The sequence below is a fragment of the Oncorhynchus kisutch genome, linkage group LG6 (genome assembly GCF_002021735.2).
Source record: "Oncorhynchus kisutch isolate 150728-3 linkage group LG6, Okis_V2, whole genome shotgun sequence".
NCBI classification, from domain to species: Eukaryota; Metazoa; Chordata; class Actinopteri; order Salmoniformes; family Salmonidae; genus Oncorhynchus; species Oncorhynchus kisutch.
In genome coordinates, this window is record NC_034179.2 from 79022756 (window position 1) to 79043908 (window position 21153).

General features: G+C 42.4%; 3 protein-coding genes across 9 annotated transcripts; 1 reads left to right on the forward strand and 2 right to left on the reverse strand.

The window, feature by feature from the left end:
• Window positions 1-350: 350 nt before the first annotated feature.
• Window positions 351-7973, forward strand: LOC109893555 (nucleoplasmin-like). Of its 4 annotated transcripts, none has more exons than XM_031827771.1 (6): window positions 351-484; window positions 605-720; window positions 822-904; window positions 1045-1255; window positions 1413-1478; window positions 7802-7973. In XM_031827771.1, the coding sequence occupies exons 2-6, from the start codon at window positions 669-671 to the stop codon at window positions 7948-7950; spliced, it is 561 nt and encodes a 186-aa protein (XP_031683631.1). In that variant the 5' UTR covers window positions 351-484; window positions 605-668; the 3' UTR covers window positions 7951-7973. The 4 variants fall into 4 exon arrangements, with proteins under 4 accessions (XP_031683631.1, XP_020342399.1, XP_031683632.1 ...); XM_020486810.2 differs by lacking the exon at window positions 7802-7973 and adding an exon at window positions 1576-1644 and having other exon boundaries at window positions 352-484; XM_031827772.1 differs by having other exon boundaries at window positions 373-484; window positions 608-720.
• On the reverse strand, window positions 1642-5665 carry LOC109893545 (butyrophilin subfamily 1 member A1-like). Of its 4 annotated transcripts, none has more exons than XM_031827765.1 (8): window positions 5528-5633; window positions 4777-4879; window positions 3968-4048; window positions 3446-3544; window positions 3224-3325; window positions 2840-3115; window positions 2643-2721; window positions 1642-2540 (listed from the first exon to the last, which is right to left on the reverse strand). In XM_031827765.1, exons 3-8 carry the CDS (start codon window positions 4025-4027, stop codon window positions 1954-1956), a joined length of 1203 nt encoding a protein of 400 aa, XP_031683625.1. In that variant the 5' UTR covers window positions 4028-4048; window positions 4777-4879; window positions 5528-5633; the 3' UTR covers window positions 1642-1953. The 4 variants fall into 4 exon arrangements, with proteins under 4 accessions (XP_031683625.1, XP_031683627.1, XP_031683626.1 ...); XM_031827767.1 differs by having other exon boundaries at window positions 2840-3112; window positions 5528-5631; XM_031827766.1 differs by lacking the exon at window positions 4777-4879 and having other exon boundaries at window positions 2840-3112; window positions 5528-5665.
• A 380-nt stretch (window positions 7974-8353) lies between the features above and the next one.
• Window positions 8354-18072, reverse strand: LOC116374476 (uncharacterized). The gene is made up of 5 exons (XM_031827768.1): window positions 17250-18072; window positions 16258-16349; window positions 13190-13288; window positions 11817-11987; window positions 8354-10565 (listed from the first exon to the last, which is right to left on the reverse strand). Exons 1-5 carry the CDS (start codon window positions 17320-17322, stop codon window positions 10371-10373), a joined length of 630 nt encoding a protein of 209 aa, XP_031683628.1. The 5' UTR covers window positions 17323-18072; the 3' UTR covers window positions 8354-10370.
• Window positions 18073-21153: the final 3081 nt, after the last annotated feature.

The following is a 21153-nucleotide window of genomic DNA, read 5'->3' on the forward strand; positions in this document are numbered from 1 at the left end:
TTATGGTCTCACCTTTTAACAACTGCTGTAACAACGTCCTCCTGCTTCTGGGATCGGAACTTATCGAACCCAAAATTGGTTTTTAACGCCTTTTTAATGGAAGTCATCTCTTATCCAGAAAAACGTCCAACTTGACAACAAACTTCGTTCTCTCGTCGTCGCGTATCGATGACATCATGCCAGTCGGCACATAATAAAGGAAGCCATATTTTAACCAGTGAATCTCTATAAACATCTTTTATCTACGGTTTTATTTTAAATATAGATTTTTATTTAATGTCAAATACCCGAAACAGATCTGTTTATGTTTTGTGCAAAAAACATTAAACACACACAACTCTAATTGGATTCATCATCCATGGGTACACGCCTTTGTTTTCCTGGCCAATGAGAGTTGAATGCGATGTGATTAGCACCTGATTAGCACGACCCAGGCCAGGACAGATTTTAATGCTAGAATTTTTTGGTTGTCTTGTTCAGTGAGGTGAGTTACAATTTACGTTTGAGTTCTAATTGAATTTGGTGACCTCCATAGACCACTTTATCAACACCCAAACCAAAAACACTGACACAATCAAAAGCCCTGATTTATTTATCAATAAAGCAGGGAGAGAAGAGGCATAGGATTGCAGAATATTAAGAGGATAACTCCACTCCACTTCATCTCCATGGATCTCTCACTTTCACCCTCTGTTTCTGACACTGTCTGTGTGCTCTGGGGTATGTAACTGAGGTTAATGCCACTGAGATGGTTTGAAATTGGTGACCTAGATGCACAACAATGTATTGTAAACCCAGGGTCTCCTCTCTCCTCTGACTAGGCTGTGAGCTGAATGACACCCAGAGAAAGGCAGTGTTTGAAATAGCGGAGGATTTGTTGGAGCATCAGTTCTTTATCCGAACGGTCAGTCTAAGTCTTTAGTCCATCTCCAGCCCTCTCCACACACCCCATTAGCAGAGATCACTTTGACTTAGTCCGTGACACAACAATTAACATAGTCCAATGACAGCCCAACCCCTAATCTCTGCTCCCCTTGTGTATAGATGTGTCTGAGTGCAGAGGCCAGTAAGGAGATGCATGTGGTGGAGGTACAGGACAGAGTTGGGGAATGCTGCAAGCCAGTGCCCATTGCCACACTTCACCCTATGTGCCAACCTATGGTCAGTTTCAGTGGGTTTGAGCTCATCCCACCTGTCATCTTCAACCTTCGCTCTGGGCAGGGCCCCCTCTTCATTTCTGGACAGCATTTGACATGTAAGTAATTGAGATATGAGAAAATTATGTTATTGTCGAGAGAATGGCAAGAAAAGAAATATTAATCAGAAACTATTTGTATGTCAATTCTGAGACTGTTTTTTATTTGGCTTTAAGTTCAATTCAAATGATACCTGGTATTTTTGTGCTGTCATAGTGGTCTATGATGATGATGAGGAGGAGGAGGAGAAGGAGGAGGTCTTCTCATCAACACCCCCACTTGGTAAGTAAACAAATCTAGAACTTCTAAGCTTCATAACAGGATTACCTTATGACATTGTACAGTTCAGTATGAAATAGTTATTGTGTTTTTATTTCAGATCACAGTGGTCTTCAATAACATGATCACATTTGAAGGACTTCAATAAAACACAGCACTAAAAGTAGAACCTTTGAGTTTTGTATATTTATTCATCACGGAAAGTGCATTGTTATTGCAGGATTAATATTTCACAATAGATTACAATAATACTACGGTATTCTTTCAAATGTACGAAAATACAGAGCATGTGAGTGCATAGCATAACTGGAGTAAGGAAGAGGCAGAAAGAATCACGTAGAAGCAGCAGCATCAGTGGTCACATAGCTATCCAATATCATGATGGTCTAGTTCTTTACAGTAACGAAGGTTCTGATTACTCTACAGGAGTGGTGAGAGGGTAACCATAGGGTGGAGGGATGGTGTTAAGAGGGAAAGTTCAGCCCCATAGGCACAGGGAGGGACAGAGGCAATAGGCCTTGCTCCCAGGGGACTTGATCACCAGGTCCTTAATGATCTCTGTCGTGCCGAACAGAGGGAACAGCTTCTCGTTGAAGCTCTCATTGTAGGTGTAGATGTGGGAGCGGCTGTCTACGTCGTAGAAGGACAGCTGGCCCTGGTCGTAGTCCAGGTAGACGGCCACCTTGCGAGGGATGAGACCAGGTGGCAGGGCAGTGAAGGGCACAGTCAGGGCCTTGAGCTCCGTGCCCCTCTCCAGGCGCAGGGTCAGGTAGCCCGTATCTGTGTTCAGGGACTTGAAGCCCTTTCTCAGGGCTGACTCCTTGGCCACACCCAGCCGAAAGTCCCGCTCCCCCACCTCCACCTCCCAGTAGTGGCGGCCAGAGTTGAAACCCTCCACCCCTGTGGCGCACCACCAGCCATCGAATCGCTGGTGGTAGTTTGGCACATCCTTTCTCTCGAAGCCGCAGCGCATCTTCTTCTCGTCGTTGGAGATCAGCAGGTCAGGGTTGGCCGTGTCCAGGTCAAGGGAAATCTCCACTGCTGCATTAGAGATCCAGTCCCATACTGGAATATACATAAGATTAGTAACAAAAATGGTCAAATTAACAATACGTTCTGTGAACATCACATCTAGCTCTGTCAATGCCTGTCCAAGGCATCACATACCTGAGTGAGGAATGTAGCGGGCAGCACCTATCTTCTGAGTCCTCTGCTTCCATATGAGCCACTGTTGAGGGATGGCTTCCTGCAAGCACAAAGATGGAGAGGGAGAAAAGCGGCTTTGGTAAATATCAGAGCTGTTAACATGAATATACATTCATTTCTTTTAAAGGGGGACAATTGATATTTAAGGAGGCCCCCACCTTGTCCAGGCCCTGTGTCAGTAAGACCCACATGAGCAGTTCCATTGCTGTCAGGAGGTTGGGCATGTGGCGACTCCTCCATGCAGCCTGGAGGTCCTCCAGAACTTGAGCCACAGCCTCCCCAGGCCACACACTTTGCTCAGGTTGGGCTCTCAGGTCCTTGGTCCAGTTGATGATGGTCCTCTTAGCGTTCTCCATCTCATTCTCACTGAACAGGTCCTGCTCCCTCCACTCGCTCTCCTCTGGCCAGCCATCCGTCTGCATGGGCCTCTTCTGCTGACAACAGGTGAAGACTCATTCAACACGTGTTTGGAGAAAGTCACCTGCAAGCTATACAGTATATATTAATAGCTGTTACAGTATATTGGCTCTTGCTCTCCATACCTTGCTCTCCAGCAGAGATGCCCACTCCAGGATGAAGGCCCTGCAAAGAGGAGTGGGCCAGATGTCCTCTAGTTTCCAGATGTTCCCCAGCACCTCAGACCTCTGCAGAGAGGACATAGACAAGTGGGGGATTTAGTAGACTTGTTTATCCTCCAAACTAGACCTGACAGTGGATACTTGCATAATGGATGTTACAAAAGGTGTGTATATATTTCAGTGTACCTGGCACACTCGATTGAGATCTCTAGCCAGCTCCACTATAAACAGCTGATTCTCTTCCAGTGGCTCTCGCTTCTCATTCTTCGCCCTCTTGCGAGATTCCTGACAGACAAAAAAAAAAGAGTGAAAAGAGTTAGATCACATAGAATGTAGCAATGAAATATAAATATTAGGAAAAGAGGAAAGGAAACAGATTTAGGACAGAAATGAGTGTTTTGCTAGTGGTTTAAAAAGTAATAAGGTCAACCCAGAAAAGGACTCATCAGCTTTGATTTAATTTGTTTTAAATATAAATCAATAGGTAATTAAATCAAACTACAGGAACAATTAAAACCTATCTACTTGAGTAAGCATGTGCCTGGTGACGCTACCATGACAACCCCTCCACAGCCGTTTCAAGGTGACTTTCCTTTATGATAAAATCTCTGACCGTAGCAAAAAAAGATTTGAACAAAAAAACATGTAAATGGTGTTTTTGTTGTTTGGAGGATTTGTAATGCATGACAGGAGTTTGACCTACTGTACCTTAAGCTTGGCTGTGATGTTCTTGACCGGCTCGACTATAAAGTGGAAACACTGCATCATCTTGGAAACTGTGCTGAGACTCTACAAAGAAAAAGACAGATAAAATAGCATTAGACATTTACCTTGATAGACAGGGAACCTCTACTTGACAGAATATACACTACCTGTGTAAGGATTTCAGATTGACAGGTGCTACTGCTGAACTAAAACCACACCACTGATCTAATTCAGTGGTAGCAGGACAACCTAAATTCTCTAAGGGGACTCAAATGGTTTGACATCTAAAACTATCCCTGCCCTACTTTCATTAGAAATGTGTCAGCTGTTCCACCCTACTGCCCTACATTCTGTCCCGAGTCAAGTTAAAAGACATTGGCATCATGGCCAAAGGAGTAACACAGCTCCACTGTTAAGAAGATTGCTTTAAATCGTTAATCATAGGGCGGAGGACAGGCAACACATGGCTAATCGTACTGAGCCAAATCCAAACAGCAACACCTCTGTGGTCATCATAACATGAAGAACACCTCCCCTTTGGTATCTTTAATGATACTCTGACCTAGTTATTGTGTGGATGTTATTCAAGTCATATTATCATTGTGAGGTAAGCACGGGATCCTACCCACTTTTAGAGCCTGGGTCATCAACTGATCAGTAACTTGGTTAGGATCAGTGATGAGTCAGAGCAGAGGTTACTTGGCCCTCTGTAACGTGACTGGCCCTGCATGCTCTTTGCTGCTGTCTCATCTGCCAGCAGTAATGTGTTTGGCCTTTGTTTTTCCATAACACAGACACACACAAACACACACCTTGTGGGCCAAGCCAGTAAGTCTGCTGTCAGCAGCAGGGTAAATGTGGTACGTGAGTTAGGTCAGTGTGCCACTGAAGCCCTTAGCAGATTACCTAGGAGGACTTCCAAACAGGGTTTATGGTCCTGATACAGCCAAGCACAAACAGATAAAGGATGGCAAGCACAATATAGACCAAATAATAATGACTGGCGCAAAAGAATCATTTTGATAAATGAAATGCATATTCATCAGCTCACATTGTGGAGTGCAAAACCAGGTGGCATTTGTTATAAAATGAATGTTAAACTCATGTCAACCTTTAGTAATAGAATACAAATAAATACAATGGAAGGAAGTGGAATACAATGCAACACAAATGTGAGTAGGCAAATGAAATCATGAAAACAAAAACAGGAAACATTGTTCAGGTATTCAGAGTAGGCCTATGTGTATTACATCTTTTGTTTGAGTGACAGTGACCCAGTTACAGACCAGTCTAGACACACGCAGTCTGCGCACAAAGTAATGAGTAGGATCGTGTGACTTTGCGGCACTGCCAGAGAGCTTGATCCTATATATCCTTGGTTGACATTGCAACATGTCGAATTTTGCACTATGCATGATAGTTAAGTTATTTTTGCGACACTAAACAATGCCATGCTGTTATGTGACGTCTGTGGACTTTCATGCAATCGAAATTAATGTATTATATTTTATGGCAAATTTGACACAATCATGCAGTTGAGTCGTACAAACGTGTTAGACATACCTGTCACAATGTTGTAATGTAAGCCGATTGGTGTCTTCTATACACAGGAGTAATTCTACTGGAGAACAAGTTGACTGTATGCTGCAGTATGACTGACCTTGTTTACATACAAGATTTTCCTAGGAACGAAGATGGTTCGGCTCTCTCCGTTTTCTGAATCCGAAGGCAGACAAACAGCGCCGCCATGATTGTTGTGGTACATCAGTTGTCCACAAAGTGGAACTGCGGGCTGTCTAGCTCCCGCCTATCCTTTCTTTGGATTGGTGGATACATAGCATTATTGTAATCCCGTTTTGAATATTCGATGAGATTTGTTAACGCCTGAATGCAATGGAGAGAGATACTATGCTACTAGCCTAATTTCATGAATATGCATAGCCATCTCGAGACAACTATATAAAGTATTTTTTCTCAAAGTTGGTGGGATGTCACCCTGTCCTACTTATATAGTAGAGGAGAATGAATGTGTCTTTAATATAATTAACATGGTAAACGTGGGTTCAAATACTTGTGTGTGTGTGTGTACAATATAAATGATATGAAATGCATATCCATAACCATGGTTGCATTTGAAAGGGAACAGCTTGGAGATGATGGGAAAATTATTAGATCAAAGGTGAGGATGCAACAGTTCACCTGACACAAGACTGAATCCAAACATTACACTGTTTATTTTCTGTGCATTTTACATTTACTGTACTTTTTGACGCATTTCTTGATAACAAAATCTAAAACTACTCTGGATACATTCTGTAACATGATAAGACTATTCCTGGAGAATATGGGGCAGGTGTAACATAAGACCCCCCAAAAATTACAAGGGTCTGAGTGAGTAGGTTAGAGAGGACTAAGTGGCCACACACCTCTCCAAAGTGTGCACAGTTCCTAAGCATTTTCAATGCACTTTTATGAGTCAAAGAAGAGTCTTCAACCAGAAGGATTTTGTTTAGCTCTCCTAGCTGTGCTGTTGAGGAACTAGAGCAAGCACACTTGTAGTTATTTAGTTTGGAACACAACCCTGCATTCCTGCCATCACACAATTACTGTTGATGTTTACGCATTCCAAAAATGGTCCATTATAAATCGCAATCTGGGTCAGGTGGGCATGATTTGAAAGCTTGTTCTATTGCCTACATGACTAGCTAAGTTATAAGATAACATCTTACAGTGTTAGGCTTTCACAAGACAATTCAGAGAAATGGATTGTAATCTTGGTGCGCACAGAAAATATTCATGAGTGCATTCAGGTGTGTGTACTGCGGCGAATATTCTTCCCAACAAACAGATCGTCTCTTTCTGTTAAAAAAAACATCAGGGTATGATCCCATGTCATCTGGTAACTGTACATCAAACATAGTGATCATAAACACTGACACTGTATAAGACATGAGTTTTATGATTTGGAAATGTGAAGTTCACATTTGGTCTCATGGATGTTTGTGTTGCTCGTATGACATCAAAGATGTATTTATTATATTCCTCAACATCTCGTCTTTCAGAATACATTGATTCATCTTCATTTACATCATTTCCCTCACTCAGACAACAAAATATTTGTAAAAGTTGCCCAATTACTGGGAGTGATTGAGGAGACCTCTGGCATGCGTGGTGCTCAAATTCAGTACAGCTGTCAGTCAAAACCCATACAGCACTGTGAAGTTCAGAGCCAGAACTCTGATGTAATGTATAGCATGTTACTGTACAGTAACTGCATTCCAATTTAGGCACTTATTAGTGCCCAAATCTGTCATTTTCAATCCATATACAGGTACGAGTGTAAAGGGCTACAAAGATTAGGACGTTTATTGAAGAAAAAATCCACTGCTATTTGCTTTCCTTCATTGAAATCTGAAGGGTTATCAGAAAGTAATTGTAAATTTAACAAAGCCTGTCTTTCAATATAGCATGTGCTAATCCCCTAAATGCCAAATCTGTATGCTTAATTAGCTGTTGACATGTCAATGATGAAGAGAGCACCCCATGTCACCTCTTTTTGTGGTCTGTGTTTTAAGGGATCAAACGACCATAAGACCTAATTAACTATATGGGGCTCATCTTTTAGGACAAGAGCTCAAGGGGATTACCAAACAGTTGCACTTTGTGTCTGTCAGTCAGAAGACGGTGATGGAAGTTGTTCATCCTGTAGTGTCTTCTCATTCTGCCCTTAAGCTGTTTCCAGCTTTGCTGCCCAACTGTGAGGAGCTTAATGACCTCTTTTTGTTCTCTCTCTCTCTCTCTCTCTCTCTCTCTCTCTCTCTCTCGCTCTCTCATTAGACACCCAACAGCAGGACAATGGAACCCTTGTGGACACTTCATCTAATGAGTTCTATATATTATTGACTGTGACATCATTATGTGTATCTGAGATTATTGTCTCAAAAGTATGGGGTGGGTTGGTTCAGTTTTCAGTTAATATGGTGTAATCTTCAAGACTGCAATTCTATAGCTGGCCACCAGATGTCAGAGGTCAAGCTTTTGAGTGACAATGAATGCAGAAGGACTTTGACAAGACACAGAGGTAACAAATGTTCATTAATACAGAAACAGATGCATCCATTTTCCTCCTTAGACTGTCATTATGACTTTTAAAAACAATTCACCCATTGCAAGTAACAATTTACATGATTAAGAAAATATAAAATACCCTCCTGTATATAGTCTCGCTATTGTCATTTTACTGTTGCTCTTGAATGACTTGTTACTTTTATTTCTTATTCTTATCTGTAATCTTATCTGTATATCCAACTGCATTGTTGGTTAGGGGCTCATAAGTAAGCATTTCACTGTAAGGTCTACTGTTGTATTCGGCGAATGTGGCTAATACAATTTGATTTAATAACAGTTTATTATTTACATACATATGTTCAATGTGTGTGTACAGGTCAGATATAACTTGGTGGTGGGCTCAAAGTAAACTTACAGGTCATTAATTCACTTGTATAATCGTTAGGTTCCAGGGTCATTCAAAATGCACAAAAACACTGCTCCCACCAATGTAAAGTGCAGTTTAGAGGGTTCGGAAAGTGAAAGTTAGATGTCCTCCAGTGATTTTGTTTTACTTTTCCTGTTCAAATATCCCAAGTATAAATACATACACTAAAGGGTTAAAAAAATATGTTTTGAGTAAAATAGTGTTTTAGAGACAACCGCAAACTTTAAGTTAGCTTCAAGGATTTTGGAGTGGCAGGTTTGGGGCGGCAGGTAGCCTAGTGGTTAGAGCATTGGACTAGTAACCGAAAGGTTGCAAGTTCAAATCCCTGAGCTGACAAGGTACAAAATCTGTCGTTCTGCCCCTGAACAAGGCAGTTAACCCACTGTTCCTAGGCCGTTATTATAAATAAGAATTTGTTCTTAACTGCCTAGTTAAATAAAGGTTAAATAAATCAAATACAAGGAGATGGTCAGATGTGATGTCATCAGCCTCCTCCTTGTTTGAGGAACAATGGAGAACAAAAGAGGAAAGTAAAACAGGCAGCCCAGTTAATCAACAACAAAAAATAAGCTTTTTACACAACTATTCTCATTCGCTGTTCACAGAGGTCTTGAATAAACAAAGCTAGCTCCTTACCGCTTCCCACAATCCCAATGCTGAATTGTATCTTAAAGGCCCCGTGCAGTAAAAATTCAGTTTGTGTTTTGCATCATATTGTACAACAGCTGACGAAACTAACAAGATTTGATCAGTATTATTTCCTGGTTGAAAATACATTCTACAAAGGACCTTCTAAACAGCAGGTTTTGCATGGGTGGAGTTTTGTCTTGCCTGGTGACATCACCAGGTGGTAAATGAGTTAATAGATTAATAACAAAGAGTTCCAAACCTCTCTAACAATAACAAGTAGTTTTTCCTTTTCTCCTCCCCACTCAGACCACAATTATTGCTTGTTAAAACGTTTAACGCTTAAAAGCAACAAAACAATTTTGATAATTTTAATGGAAAACCATCCCAGTAAGGTACATTATTGTTACCCATAAATTATTTGATATAAAAAAACGGCTGCATTGGGCTTTTAAGACCCGTTACCAGAGCCAACACATGATTGGTGTTGTTGACTCACTCTTCACAGGTTCCAAGACTAACACACAAATTGAAGCTGGCTCAACTGTACAACCCAAGTTCAGCAGGGTAGGACATAGGAGCATTTTACAACTCACGCTTATACGTTTTTGGCTCAGACATTGCACTAAAAGAGGAGAGTGGTTTTACTCAGAAAACGACATGCTACAACACAGTTCCCCAAAAAACAATCATCCAGATTACTTTAATCCATAAAATGATCAAATGTAGAAAATATGATAAACATTTTTTTTAAATCTAAAGATCGTTCTTCCCTTTTTGGTGCTTTTTCTGTTCACAGCAAAATGGTCTTTGTTTTTCAGCAGCACATTTGTCATGGAGTGTCTTTCTACCTGGCCTGTCTCCTCTTACAGTTAACTTTGGCATTAGAACCTGCCACCTCAGACACATATAGTCATGGTATTGGTCATCTACAGGACGGTTTCCCTTTTCACTGAAGAATGGTAATCCAAGTCTTCCCAGTTCATCAATCTTATTTAGGCTCCAGTTTAAAATCACAACTGACAAGAGGTGTTTAGACATTCAAGTTTGTCAGTATGGAGTAACCCACAATGTAGAATTTCACTATCTTCCAGCATACTGTCACTGCAGGATGTTCCTACAGTACAGTCAACCCATTGGCTGCTGGGTCTGATTCAACCTATTGAGAATGTGTGCATTTCCCCTGTCTGTTATCCTCTGACCAGTTTGGCACATCAAGATGGATAAAAAGCATCAATACTCCAGTTGTCCTTGTCATCGTGTGTCAGTAGCGAGTCTGAGGATTCAGACTGGTAGGGTGGCACTGTTGGCATCCTGAGTGGATGGGCACTGAGTGGTTATCTCTGACTGAGTGGTAAAGTCTGTGCCAGTGTGCGGAGGGTAAATGTTCTGGGGATGAGGGGCGTCTATTACAGACCCCAGAATGTCAAAGGGCACTTCAATGGAGTGGTGGATGCTCTCCTCATATGTTGGAGGGGGCTGTGGGAGAGAAAGAGTAAGCTTTGGTTAACACTGCTTTAGAACCTAGGGTAAGTGGGTACGTGTCAAATGGGTGAGTGGATGGCTTGATTTGAGTGGGTCGCAGCTCATCATATCAAGCTATACTTTGTGACAAAGTGAGCCACTTAGAATGAGTCACCTTCCTAAAATAAAGGTTCAATACAAAATAAATAAATAAATGCTAACACTTATAATTGAGAGGCTATAAAAAAATACTGAAAATGTTAAACGCTATATATTCCACACACACAACAAAATAACCCATGACCTTCTAAAAATACATCCCATCTAAGGTTACATACTCCATTTCCCAGGTGTAGGTGTTTCCTAGCGTGTATTGGCTGATACATGATCTCTAACATCAAACCTAATAGCATCATGTTAGCGTTTACATGACAGATTAGGTTGGCAGCACCCAGGCTGCCTTTAGCATCACTCCTCCAGTACAGAGCCTATCTCCGTCATCAGCCAGCTCCTCACTCCCTGACTAACCCCTTATCTTTTAATTGCTTGGGGCCCCCGCGGGCGGCAAGGACAGCCCTGCACGCCTATAAAAACACCACACACGTACAATGCAACAAAGTTTCATTCCAGCCCCTACGGCCACAGCACAGACAGGGCAATTAGACCCCCTCTAAAGTCTGACAGGGGCCACTTTGAGTTACCAGTGACAGGATGGGGGACTGATGGGAGGGCACTTATTCACTGGGACGTTTACTAAAGAAAAAGAGGAGCAAAAAAAGACGAGTAAAGGAGGAAAAAAAGCACAAAGCTGCATTCTCTGCCACTGTTTACACTGAGGACGCAAGCTTTAATTATGTTTGATTTGCCTTTTTCTCATTACCTTGTTTGCTCGAGCGTTATGCAAGTCAAAGCCCCGGCGAAAGATCAACACAGTAAAACCTGGGAATGCGCAGTCTGTGCATCACTACAGCAGAAGATGAGATGATAGGGCTCCTATTTACAGCGTTCTGAATAGTGTTTCATCTTAGAACAAGCTCCAGTTATCCTGTGACAGCACATTCATAATGAACAAAACCTCTCATTTATTCTCTTTTATAGGTCACTGCACTTAGGAGTAAACAACAGATTATATATGTGAGGCTCTTTAATAATGAACTAAAGATGAACTTTGGTAAAGTTCAATAACCTACACTTTCAGGCAGCGTTCAATACTTATGAGGACACATGTCACTTATCTTAATGCTACCCCGCCCCCCGGTATCTTACCTCAGTCAGCATGGAGCCGTTGAGGCCGAAACGGTCAGCGATCATCATGTGTATCTGTCTCTGGCGGTCCTTCTTCCTGACACTCTCGTAGGAGGGCAGCCTGGGGTGGGGCGCCTCCAGGGAGGGCAGGCGGTAGCTGGAGGGCAGGCCGATAAGGAACAGCTGCCCTGACTGATGGAGAGAAGAAGCAGACAGCCGGGGAACACAATGGAACAGTTAAAGAGATGTCACAAACACTTTGATGGAAGATACTGCTGGTGTCTGTTTGGTCATGGAGAATCCGTGTCAGTGCATCACTGCTGACTATGCGCATCAGAGCAATAAACCTATCCACACACAGCAGTAGCGGGGACTCCTGTTCCTGGAGATTTTTTATAAGAAAAACATTGTACCAAAAAATAAATATTATTTAACACTATAAAACATGACAAATGTATATATAATATGATATACTGTATAATATGATTTTACTAAATCTTGGAATTGGTCTGAGCCGTTATTGCTTATTTTATAAAGCAATGTACTATCACTATACCCTCTTGAGGGGCTCCCTGGCCTGAGACTGGCGCTGCGCTGCTGGTTAGCTGCTGGTGATTATGGCTATATGAAATTGCATTGGCAATAGCCTTGTTTGTTAATTTAGTAGAAAATACACTTTTATATTCCTGTGCCCTTATCACAGTCAAGACATCCCTATTTTATAGGTAGTAGGTTATAGGTTACTATTTAAAAAGAGTGACAATTTGAACAGGGTCTCATGAGCTCAATTTTAAGTTGAAAGAGAATTTATTCAGGGATATAAACCGTATCATTTCTTATTTTCGACAATATACATAGATGTTAGTTCGGATTAGGTTCTGCCTGTTCTTTGGACATTTCAAAATGTATTTACAATTTTACATTGCATGATTACGCATTAATGACCCCATGACACGACACATCTGTTCGGTGAGTAGGTTTACTAGAACGTTCTTCCCTGTAACTTGTTTTTAAATGGCATATGAAAGCAAAAGTAGTATATTCTATATTACTTAATTAGGTTGAACTATAGCACAGTAGTAGACACATGGGATTCAGGTCCTTGTGCTTGACTACAGAGAGCAATAGCCTATCAAATTGATGTGGATGTGTTTGCTGCTTATGTTGTAGACTGCAGTCTACCTGATCATGCATGATTGATGTTATTTAGTTTACTGTCTGACTTATCTAAAGAGCAAGGTGTAGCCTAGGCTTAATTCTTTCTCCATGGTTCTGACTTGTCTGCTCGTTGCACATTTACTTTGCCCCCCCCCCCCCCCCCCCAGCTCCGCCTGACACACAGGTATCAGTGGGACTGACAACGTATTGACCCATCCAGTGCTGGGCCTTTTTACCTGTGAGTGTGTGTTGTCGTGTATGATGTCGTGAGTCTGTTCCAGACAGGGGTTTCCCACCAGTGTCTGTCTGCTGCTGTAGTACTGAGGAGGGGTATCCTGCAGGAGGACAGAGGGAACAGTGATTAATGTGAGTTAGACTATAGTATGATGAACCCTCCATTAGCACATTAACTACAGAGATGACTGAACAACTTCTAACAAGCCTACATTTACATTTGAGATTCAACAAGAATCTAATTAAAATAGAGATTGAATGTCGACGATCTGCCCAACGTTAACCTTGTACAACATCCCAAAAGTCTTGCGAGGTTACATTCTGTTTTGATAACGCAGTGGTAATCAGTCTGGTAATTACGAGGCTAGCCCAACGTCCCAATTAGGAAGACATTCCCTAATTTCAGCCTCATTGACCAATTGTCATGCCTTGTTTCATTAGTTTTGGACCTGACTGTTTTAGCAATACCATAAATTATCTAGCCAATAAGACGACCACCCTACAGTTTCTGTGCCTCCTCCCAGTCCCACCCATTTCAAACAAGATTAGGCAGGCTCACACTGTATGAGGTGCTAGAATTCTTCAAAAGCCCTGCCGGAAAACTAGGTGATTACCCTGGGCCTAAATGAGTCTCTTTGTATTGGGGACAATGCAGTGTCCTACTGTGTCACCAGTGTCCCGAGCAAGAAACCACACAGTGTGACCTTTTCAGCATCTCTCTCTTTCCTTGTAACTGTAGCAGGTTCCTCTTAACAAGCATGCTCAAATACACATTATGGCCCCCATAGTTAATTTGGACGACATTACATAGCATTAAAACAAAATATTTTTTCGCCTGAGAGAGTTCCATCCAGCATTACAACCGGCCATGCTCGGGAGTCCCAATTGGCCCAGCGTCATCCGGGTTAGGGTTTGGTCGTCATTGTAAATAATAATTTGTTCTTCACTGACTTGCCTAGTTAAATAAAGGTCAAATAAAATAAATAAAAATGAGGATGCGTGATGAGTAGGAGAACGGTTGTAGCAATTTACATAGGAAAATTGCCCCACTGCGGATCACGCATAGGGAAGTAGGCTTGTTCATATTGACAAAATGGTCACCTTCAAAACATCAGGGCCAGTTTGATGCCTGCCTGAACAGGGACATCACTCACGTTCCCAGTGATGCAGTTTGACCTTTGTCACCACCCCTCCAGCATGTGACAGAGAGATGGCACAGAAACATTGATGTCAAAGGTCACCTTCCCTCGCTAGGTTGCACTTTCAAGGGGCGAAAAAAGTCTTCAGGATAAAAAGGGGAAATGTCCTTTTGTTTACTGCCTCTGATTCACCCAGCGTGAAAAAGCACAACCGTGTAAAATCAGAGCTGAAGTGGGGGTAGGACCCCATCGGCAGTGTGCCTTTTTCAGTGCCGCAACCTGAAGGAGAGCCATTGTTCCCAACACCCACAGGAGGGTCTGGCCATTATTCATGGAGCAAACTGAAGCAGGGAAAGGTATGTGCAACAACACATATAGAGGAACGTAAACGTTCCATAGAAAACAATAGAGGATTTTTTCCATGTGAGCCTCCCTCGAAATCTGGCTTGCCTTCAGGTTGGTGTCCTTGTAATGATCTTGTAACAAAACCACCCTCTTCTGCAACATGCCTCAGTTAACCAGTCACTATGACTATATGGGTGACTGGATAGGATTTCAGGGAATGTGTAAACAACATAACAGAGACACCAAAAACAACAAACTGATTTCAACAAATCGGTTTCTATATAAAAAACAACTTAAATCGTCAGGAAACTTGATTTTTTACTTTGCTCACACCGCCAGCTAGCTGTGTATTCTTTCACCCAGTACAGATCCCAGAGGTCATCTCCATACCCACCAAGATCTTTCCATGTTTACACCCTGTCACCCACTGTTTACTATATAGACTAGACTCCACTCCCCACACTGACAATATGGAAATAGTGACGAGCAATGTTGTCTGATGTGTCATGTGTGGGTTATTCTAGCTGACAGCAGGTCAAAATGGCTGACATGTACAAGAGGACAAGCCTGTCTATTCCTGACAAGAATCTGTTCAGGCCAGAGCCAAACATAGCAGAGACAAGGGAGATGTTGATGTTTCCTGTCTCTCTGAGAAAGGGAAAGAGTTGGAAGGCATGAGTAGTGTCCCTGTGCTCCAGAGATAACATACTAACCCTACCCCAGGGACGCAGGTCAGGAAGAGGAAACATGGAGTATGGGCAGAAACTAAAAACTGACCTCCATGGAGAGTTTATACATCCTGTTCCCTATTTCCTGTACCAAGTTAGGGACTTGAATATTGGTCATAGTTTGAAGTTGTTAAATAGTATTGATATGTATGAACCTCCATACTTTGGGCATCCATCATGGTACCATTCTCTGGGAGGGAGGGGAAAGGAGGTCAACAGTGATACAGAAGACTCCTCTGTGCCAGTGTTTGTGTTGCTCACTCAGGGGAACACTGAATATTGTATCCAGTTTCTGGTTTCTGGGTGAGATTTGCCAGTAGGCTGTGCAGGATATGCTTGTCTGCAGTCAAGATCAGATTTTCCTCCACCCTGTGTTAGCCATTCATATGTTTTCATATGTTTTCATACAACATGTTTTGAGTCAAATGTTTAGCTAAACAATCTGTTTGTAATATTCTCATTGTAGTGGTGTTGACACATCACAAGATTGGTGCAGGTATCAATAGCATTTGTCAATGTTGCCTCACCACACACTATGGCCCATGATTGCTTTGGCGCTCAGGGATAGTTATGGAAGCTGGAGCTCATAGCCAAAGCACTGTTAATAATTCCATGAAATGCAAATGCATGGTTTTACAGTGATCATATCAAGTTTATTCTGGGCCTGTTCCCATAGCCATGCAAATTAAACGTGCCAACTCTTAATGGCGCTGCATTTACTTTGCATGGTACATTTGGCCTCAGTCACATCTAATCTGTATCTGTGCCTAACTTTAATTTATGGTTTGTTTACAAGTGACACTTTCTCATTAATTGTATCTTTCAATAAAATATAGTGAGTGAGCTCAAGGTCCTTACCATGTCTCCATGGGTGTCCTTGCAGCAGTGAGGTTCTTTTCGGTATATGGACAGCAGCACCACGATCACCACAAAGAACACCAGACCTGAAACTAGTAAAGGAGAGGAGAAGAGAAAACTCATCACCCGCTGTTAACAATGCATCAAAATGACAATGGACATGCACTTGTACAAAAGGTGCATTATGTAATGCCTCAGTCTAATGAATGTAAAGTAATAGTTTATTGTAGTGTTCAGAACACTGTAATATGCGGTTGCTAGGGGACAGAGCTTTTCCTGCTCAGGTCACAGGTAATTAAGTTGAAACGCTGTGTGGACATACTGTGTAGACTATTTAATGGAACGCTGTTCACAATATGTTTCTCAATCTGTGGACAGGGATAATTGGCAATCATAATGTTAGTCGCAGTCGATTTTCCACACTTAAAATTAATTTACTATCAAATATAAATGTGAAGTCAACCATGTAATTCATCTTCGGATACAAAACAAGTCCAAGAGGAACACTAGTAGCTTCAAGATAATACAGATAGGTTCTAGAAATAGAAAGCTTCATATCTAATGTGGCAGGCAAATAGGCTGCTATCTACAGTGATAGCAGCTGGCGAACAGTGTATTCAACATATTCCTTATCACACCACCACAGCAGTGATTTGATGAAGTAAAAGGATCCATCACTGGTGTGAACAACCTGCTGAGGCAACAGACTCCCCATCCAGATCTATAGCATAGGTCAGTGGTCCACATAGGCTACACTGTTGCAGTTTTCTACAACTTTACAATAGTTGTGTTTTGTCCAAAGAAAACGAATGAACACATACAACTGCTATTAATGTAAGGCAAAAGTGACATGCCAATACGACTGTTTATCATAACAGATGGGTTAATTACAAAAACATGCCTAAGATTATATCTGATTCTGATCTATGCTCAAATGCCACCATCAGTTTCATGGAAAATTTGACATTTTGAGAGATTAAAATTTGACTTACATGCTGCCACAATGACCGTGAGTTGATCCGATGTTAACTGAGAGGGGGTGGTTGGAGTTGCAGCGGTGGACATCTCTGGCGAATAGACTATCTATACCCAATTGAATCATGAAGTCAGAGGGTAAAATGGGACTGTTTTCATCAAAGGGCCCGAGATCATAGATTCGGATTATTTTCCTTATCCCTTGTACTATTCCAATGCAAGAGAGACGAGCTCCAAACAAGAGTCGGATCAGGAAAACTCACGTCGGTAAACATGCCACAGTATTTGAGTCCTAGGGCGCACTGTCGCGCTCTCAAATTCCGTGACGTCGCGGGGCACCGGACAACAAACATTCCTTGTACGATGTTGATAGACACGCGCGCGCAGTCACCAAGGAGGCAACTTGGTTGACACTGGTTATTAAGTAGCCACTGAACTCATAGCAGCACACCGAAGCCTTTTTTCATAATGTTGAGACAATGTAATAAAGGTTTTTCTGTTACATTTTCTTGACAGATCATAGGCTAAATCCAACTTTATTCGATCAATCGTTCAGAAATGCACTAGTTTGTATTCTTCATGACAGACTAGATAGGCTTAACCATCAACCAGACTATATAACACACTAATGCAAATAGTTTATTTATTTGATTAAATGTAACTTATTGACTACATTTACAACATCACGCTTTATAATATCGTAAAGTTTACAAAGTAAGAAGCCTAAATAGTTATCTTGGTTGGGAATCCCAATATTAGGGTCCAAATCAGCCAGGAGGACATCACATTCCAGCGTTGCAGTCACAGTTTACCTTGGAGATGCCTGTGATGGGATAGTGTGCAATGAGAGGGAACAGCCTGTTGGTGGAGTCCAAAACTGCATCTCTGCTACATGTACAGTTCCTTCGGAAAGTATTCAGACCCCTTTGACTTTTTCCACATTTTGTTACATTACAGCCTTATACTAAAATGTATTAAATATTTTTCCCTCCTCATCAATCTACACACAATACCCCAAAATGACAAAGCAAAAACAGGTTATTAGACATTTTTGATAATTTATAAAAAATTTAAAAACGAAATATTACATTTACATAAGTTGTCACGCCTGCTCACGTTCCTCCTCTATGGCTGCCTATCATTTTGTTTAATATTTTGTTTAATATTTAAAAAAAGATTTTTTACCCCTTTTTTGTGGTATCCAATTGGTAGTTGGGCAACTCCGATACGGACTAGGGAGAGGCAAAGGTAGAGAAACATGACCCAACCAAGTCGCACTGCTTCTTGAAACAATGGCCACTTAACCCGGAAGCCAGCCACACCAATGTGTAGGAAGAAACACTGTACACCTGGCGACCATGTCAGCGTGCATGTGCCCGGCCCTCCACGCTAGAGCGCGATGGGACAAAGACATCCCTGCAGACCAAGCCCTCCCATAACCCGGACGCTGCTACAGAGCCTGGACCCGAACCAGGATCTCTAGTGCCACAGCTAACAACTGTGATGCAGTGCCTTAGACCACTGTGCCACTCGGGAGGCCCAGGCTCCCCATCATTACCACACATTATGCACATCAGCGCTCATTGAACTCCATTGCCTTGTTGATTGCCCCTCCTATCTGTTTGTTCCTCGGTTAAATCCCTGTGTCAGCATTGATATCTTTATTTTCCCCCTGTCCAGACGCTGTTCCTGTTCTGTTTCATGTCTGTTGTTTATTAAATGTTCACCCCCTGTACCTGCTTCTCGTCTCCTGCGTTGACCTCACAGAATGCTGGCACCAATATGTGAAGCATCAGGGAGTTCTTGTTTTTGTTGGCAACATCGGGTCCGGGTGCCGTCGCCGATGCAACCGGAGGTGCCTCTGCTGGCTTGTCGGGCTTCCACGCCTTAGCTGGCTCGAGAGGTTTTCTTTCCTTGGCTCGGCAGGCGCCCATCCCACGTCATGCCTCAGCCGGCTCATCGGGCTCCCACGCCTAAGCCGGTCCATCGGGCTCACCCAGGTGGGACCCCGGGTGGCGCCCCTGGGGGTGTAAGGTCACTCCTGCTCCCACTTCTCCTCTCTGGAGCTAGAGGGCACCAGGCTGCCCATCGTTACACACACCTGTCACCATCATGTGCATCAGCACTCATTGGATTCACCTGGACTCCATTACCTTGTTGATTGCCCCTCCTATATCTGTTTGTTCCTCGTCAGATCCCTGTGTCAGCATTGATGTCGTTATTTTTCCCCTGTCCGGACGCTGGTCCTGGTCTGTTTCATGTCCATTGTTTATTTGTCAATCCTCACATAAGTATGCAGACCCTTTACTCAGTACTTTGTTGAAGCACCTTTGGCAGCGATTACAGCATTGAGTCTTCTTGGGTATGACGCTACAAGCTTGGCACACCTGTATTTGGGGAATTTCTCCTATTCTTCTCTGCAGATCCTCTCAAGCTCTCTCAGGTTGGATGGGGAGTGTTGCTGCACAGTTATTTTCAGGTCTCTCCAGAGATGTTCAATCAGGTTCAAGTCCGGGCTCTGGCTGGGCCACTCAAGGACATTGAGAGACTTGTCCCGAAGCCACTCCTGTGTTGTCTTGGCTGTGTGCTTAGGGTTGTTGTCCCGTTGGAAGGTGAACCTTTGCCCACAGTCTGAGGTCCTGAGCTCTCTGGAGTAGGTTTTCATCAAGGATCTCTCTGTACTTTGCTCTGTTCATCTTTGCCTCGATCCTGTCTAGTCTCCCAGTCCCTGCCGCTGAAAAACAGCCCCACAGCATAATGATGCCACCACCATGCTTCACTGTAGGGATGGTGCCAGGCTTCTTCCAGATGTGACGCTTGGCATTTAGGCCAAAGAGTTCAATCTTGGTTTCATCAGACCATAGAATCTTGTTTCTCATGGTCTGAGAGGCTTTAGGTGCCTTTTGGCAAACTCCAAGCAGCTGTCATGTGCTGCAGAGATGGTTGTCCTTCTGGAAGGTTCTCCCATCTCCACAGAGGAACTCTAGAGCTCTGTCAGAGTGACCAGCGGTTTCTTGGTCACTCCCCTGACCAAGGGCCATCACCCCCGATTGCTCAGTTTGGGCGGCCAGCTCTAGGAAGAGTCTTAGTGGTTCCAAACTTCTTCTATTTCAGAATGTAGGCCACTGTGCTTTTGGGGACCTTCAATGCTGCATCATTTTTTTGGTACCCTTCCCCAGATCTGTGCCTTGACAAAATCCTGTCTCGGAGGTCTATGGACAATTCCTTCGACCTCGTGGCTTGGTTTTTGCTCTGACATGCACTGTCAACTGTGGGACCTTTTATATAGACGGGTGTGTGCCTTTCCAAATCAGGTCCAATCAATTAAATGTACCACAAGTGGACTCCAATCAAGTTGTAGAAACATCTCAAGGATGATCAATGGAAACAGGATGCACTGAGCTCAATTTTGAGTCTCATAGCAAAGGGTCTGAATACCTATGTAAATAAGATATTTCTGCTTTTTATTTTTAATACATTTGCAAAAATGTCTAAACCTGTTTTCGCTTCGTCATTATGGGGTATTGTGTGTAGTTTGCTGAGGAACATGTTTATTTAATCCATTTTAGAATAAGGCTGAAATGTAACAAAATGTGGAAAAAGTCAAGGTTTCTGAATACTTTCCGAAGGCACTGTAGCTAAAGATATGGCACTGAGCTGCTACAAGCTATAGCAAAATTATAGAATCTGATTATCATTATATTTTTAAAAGGATCCATAATTATCATACTAGCTCATGATCGAATAAACCATAAGAGGATTGACAAAACGTTTGTAGAAAGGGCCGCACTTTTCATCCTTATATGTAATTAGGAACACGCAAATAGCATTTTGTATTAACATTTAAATACATTCAATGCAATGTTATTACTAATGATGAGACTTTAATTGTATTTGTTCTTTTTCACACAGCGTCTCTGA

Excerpts from the sequence above, each read along its gene's own strand:
- LOC116374476 (XM_031827768.1), bottom strand. The coding sequence starts at position 17,322 with ATGTCCACCGCTGCAACTCCAACCACCCCCTCTCAGTTAACATCGGAT. Across the intron at positions 16,350-17,249 it reads CACGGTCATTGTGGCAGCAT|TTTCAGGTCTGGTGTTCTTT; the intron begins GTAAGTCAAATT and ends CTCCTTTACTAG. Across the intron at positions 11,988-13,189 it reads ACGACAACACACACTCACAG|TCAGGGCAGCTGTTCCTTAT; the intron begins GTAAAAAGGCCC and ends TCTCTCCATCAG.
- LOC109893545 (XM_031827764.1), bottom strand. The coding sequence starts at position 4,027 with ATGATGCAGTGTTTCCACTTTATAGTCGAGCCGGTCAAGAACATCACA. Across the intron at positions 3,326-3,445 it reads ATCTCAATCGAGTGTGCCAG|AGGTCTGAGGTGCTGGGGAA; the intron begins GTACACTGAAAT and ends TCCTCTCTGCAG. Across the intron at positions 3,116-3,223 it reads CATCTCTGCTGGAGAGCAAG|CAGAAGAGGCCCATGCAGAC; the intron begins GTATGGAGAGCA and ends ACCTGTTGTCAG.
- LOC109893555 (XM_031827771.1), top strand. The coding sequence starts at position 669 with ATGGATCTCTCACTTTCACCCTCTGTTTCTGACACTGTCTGTGTGCTC. Across the intron at positions 1,256-1,412 it reads TTCTGGACAGCATTTGACAT|TGGTCTATGATGATGATGAG; the intron begins GTAAGTAATTGA and ends GTGCTGTCATAG. Across the intron at positions 1,479-7,801 it reads CTCATCAACACCCCCACTTG|ACACCCAACAGCAGGACAAT; the intron begins GTAAGTAAACAA and ends CTCTCTCATTAG.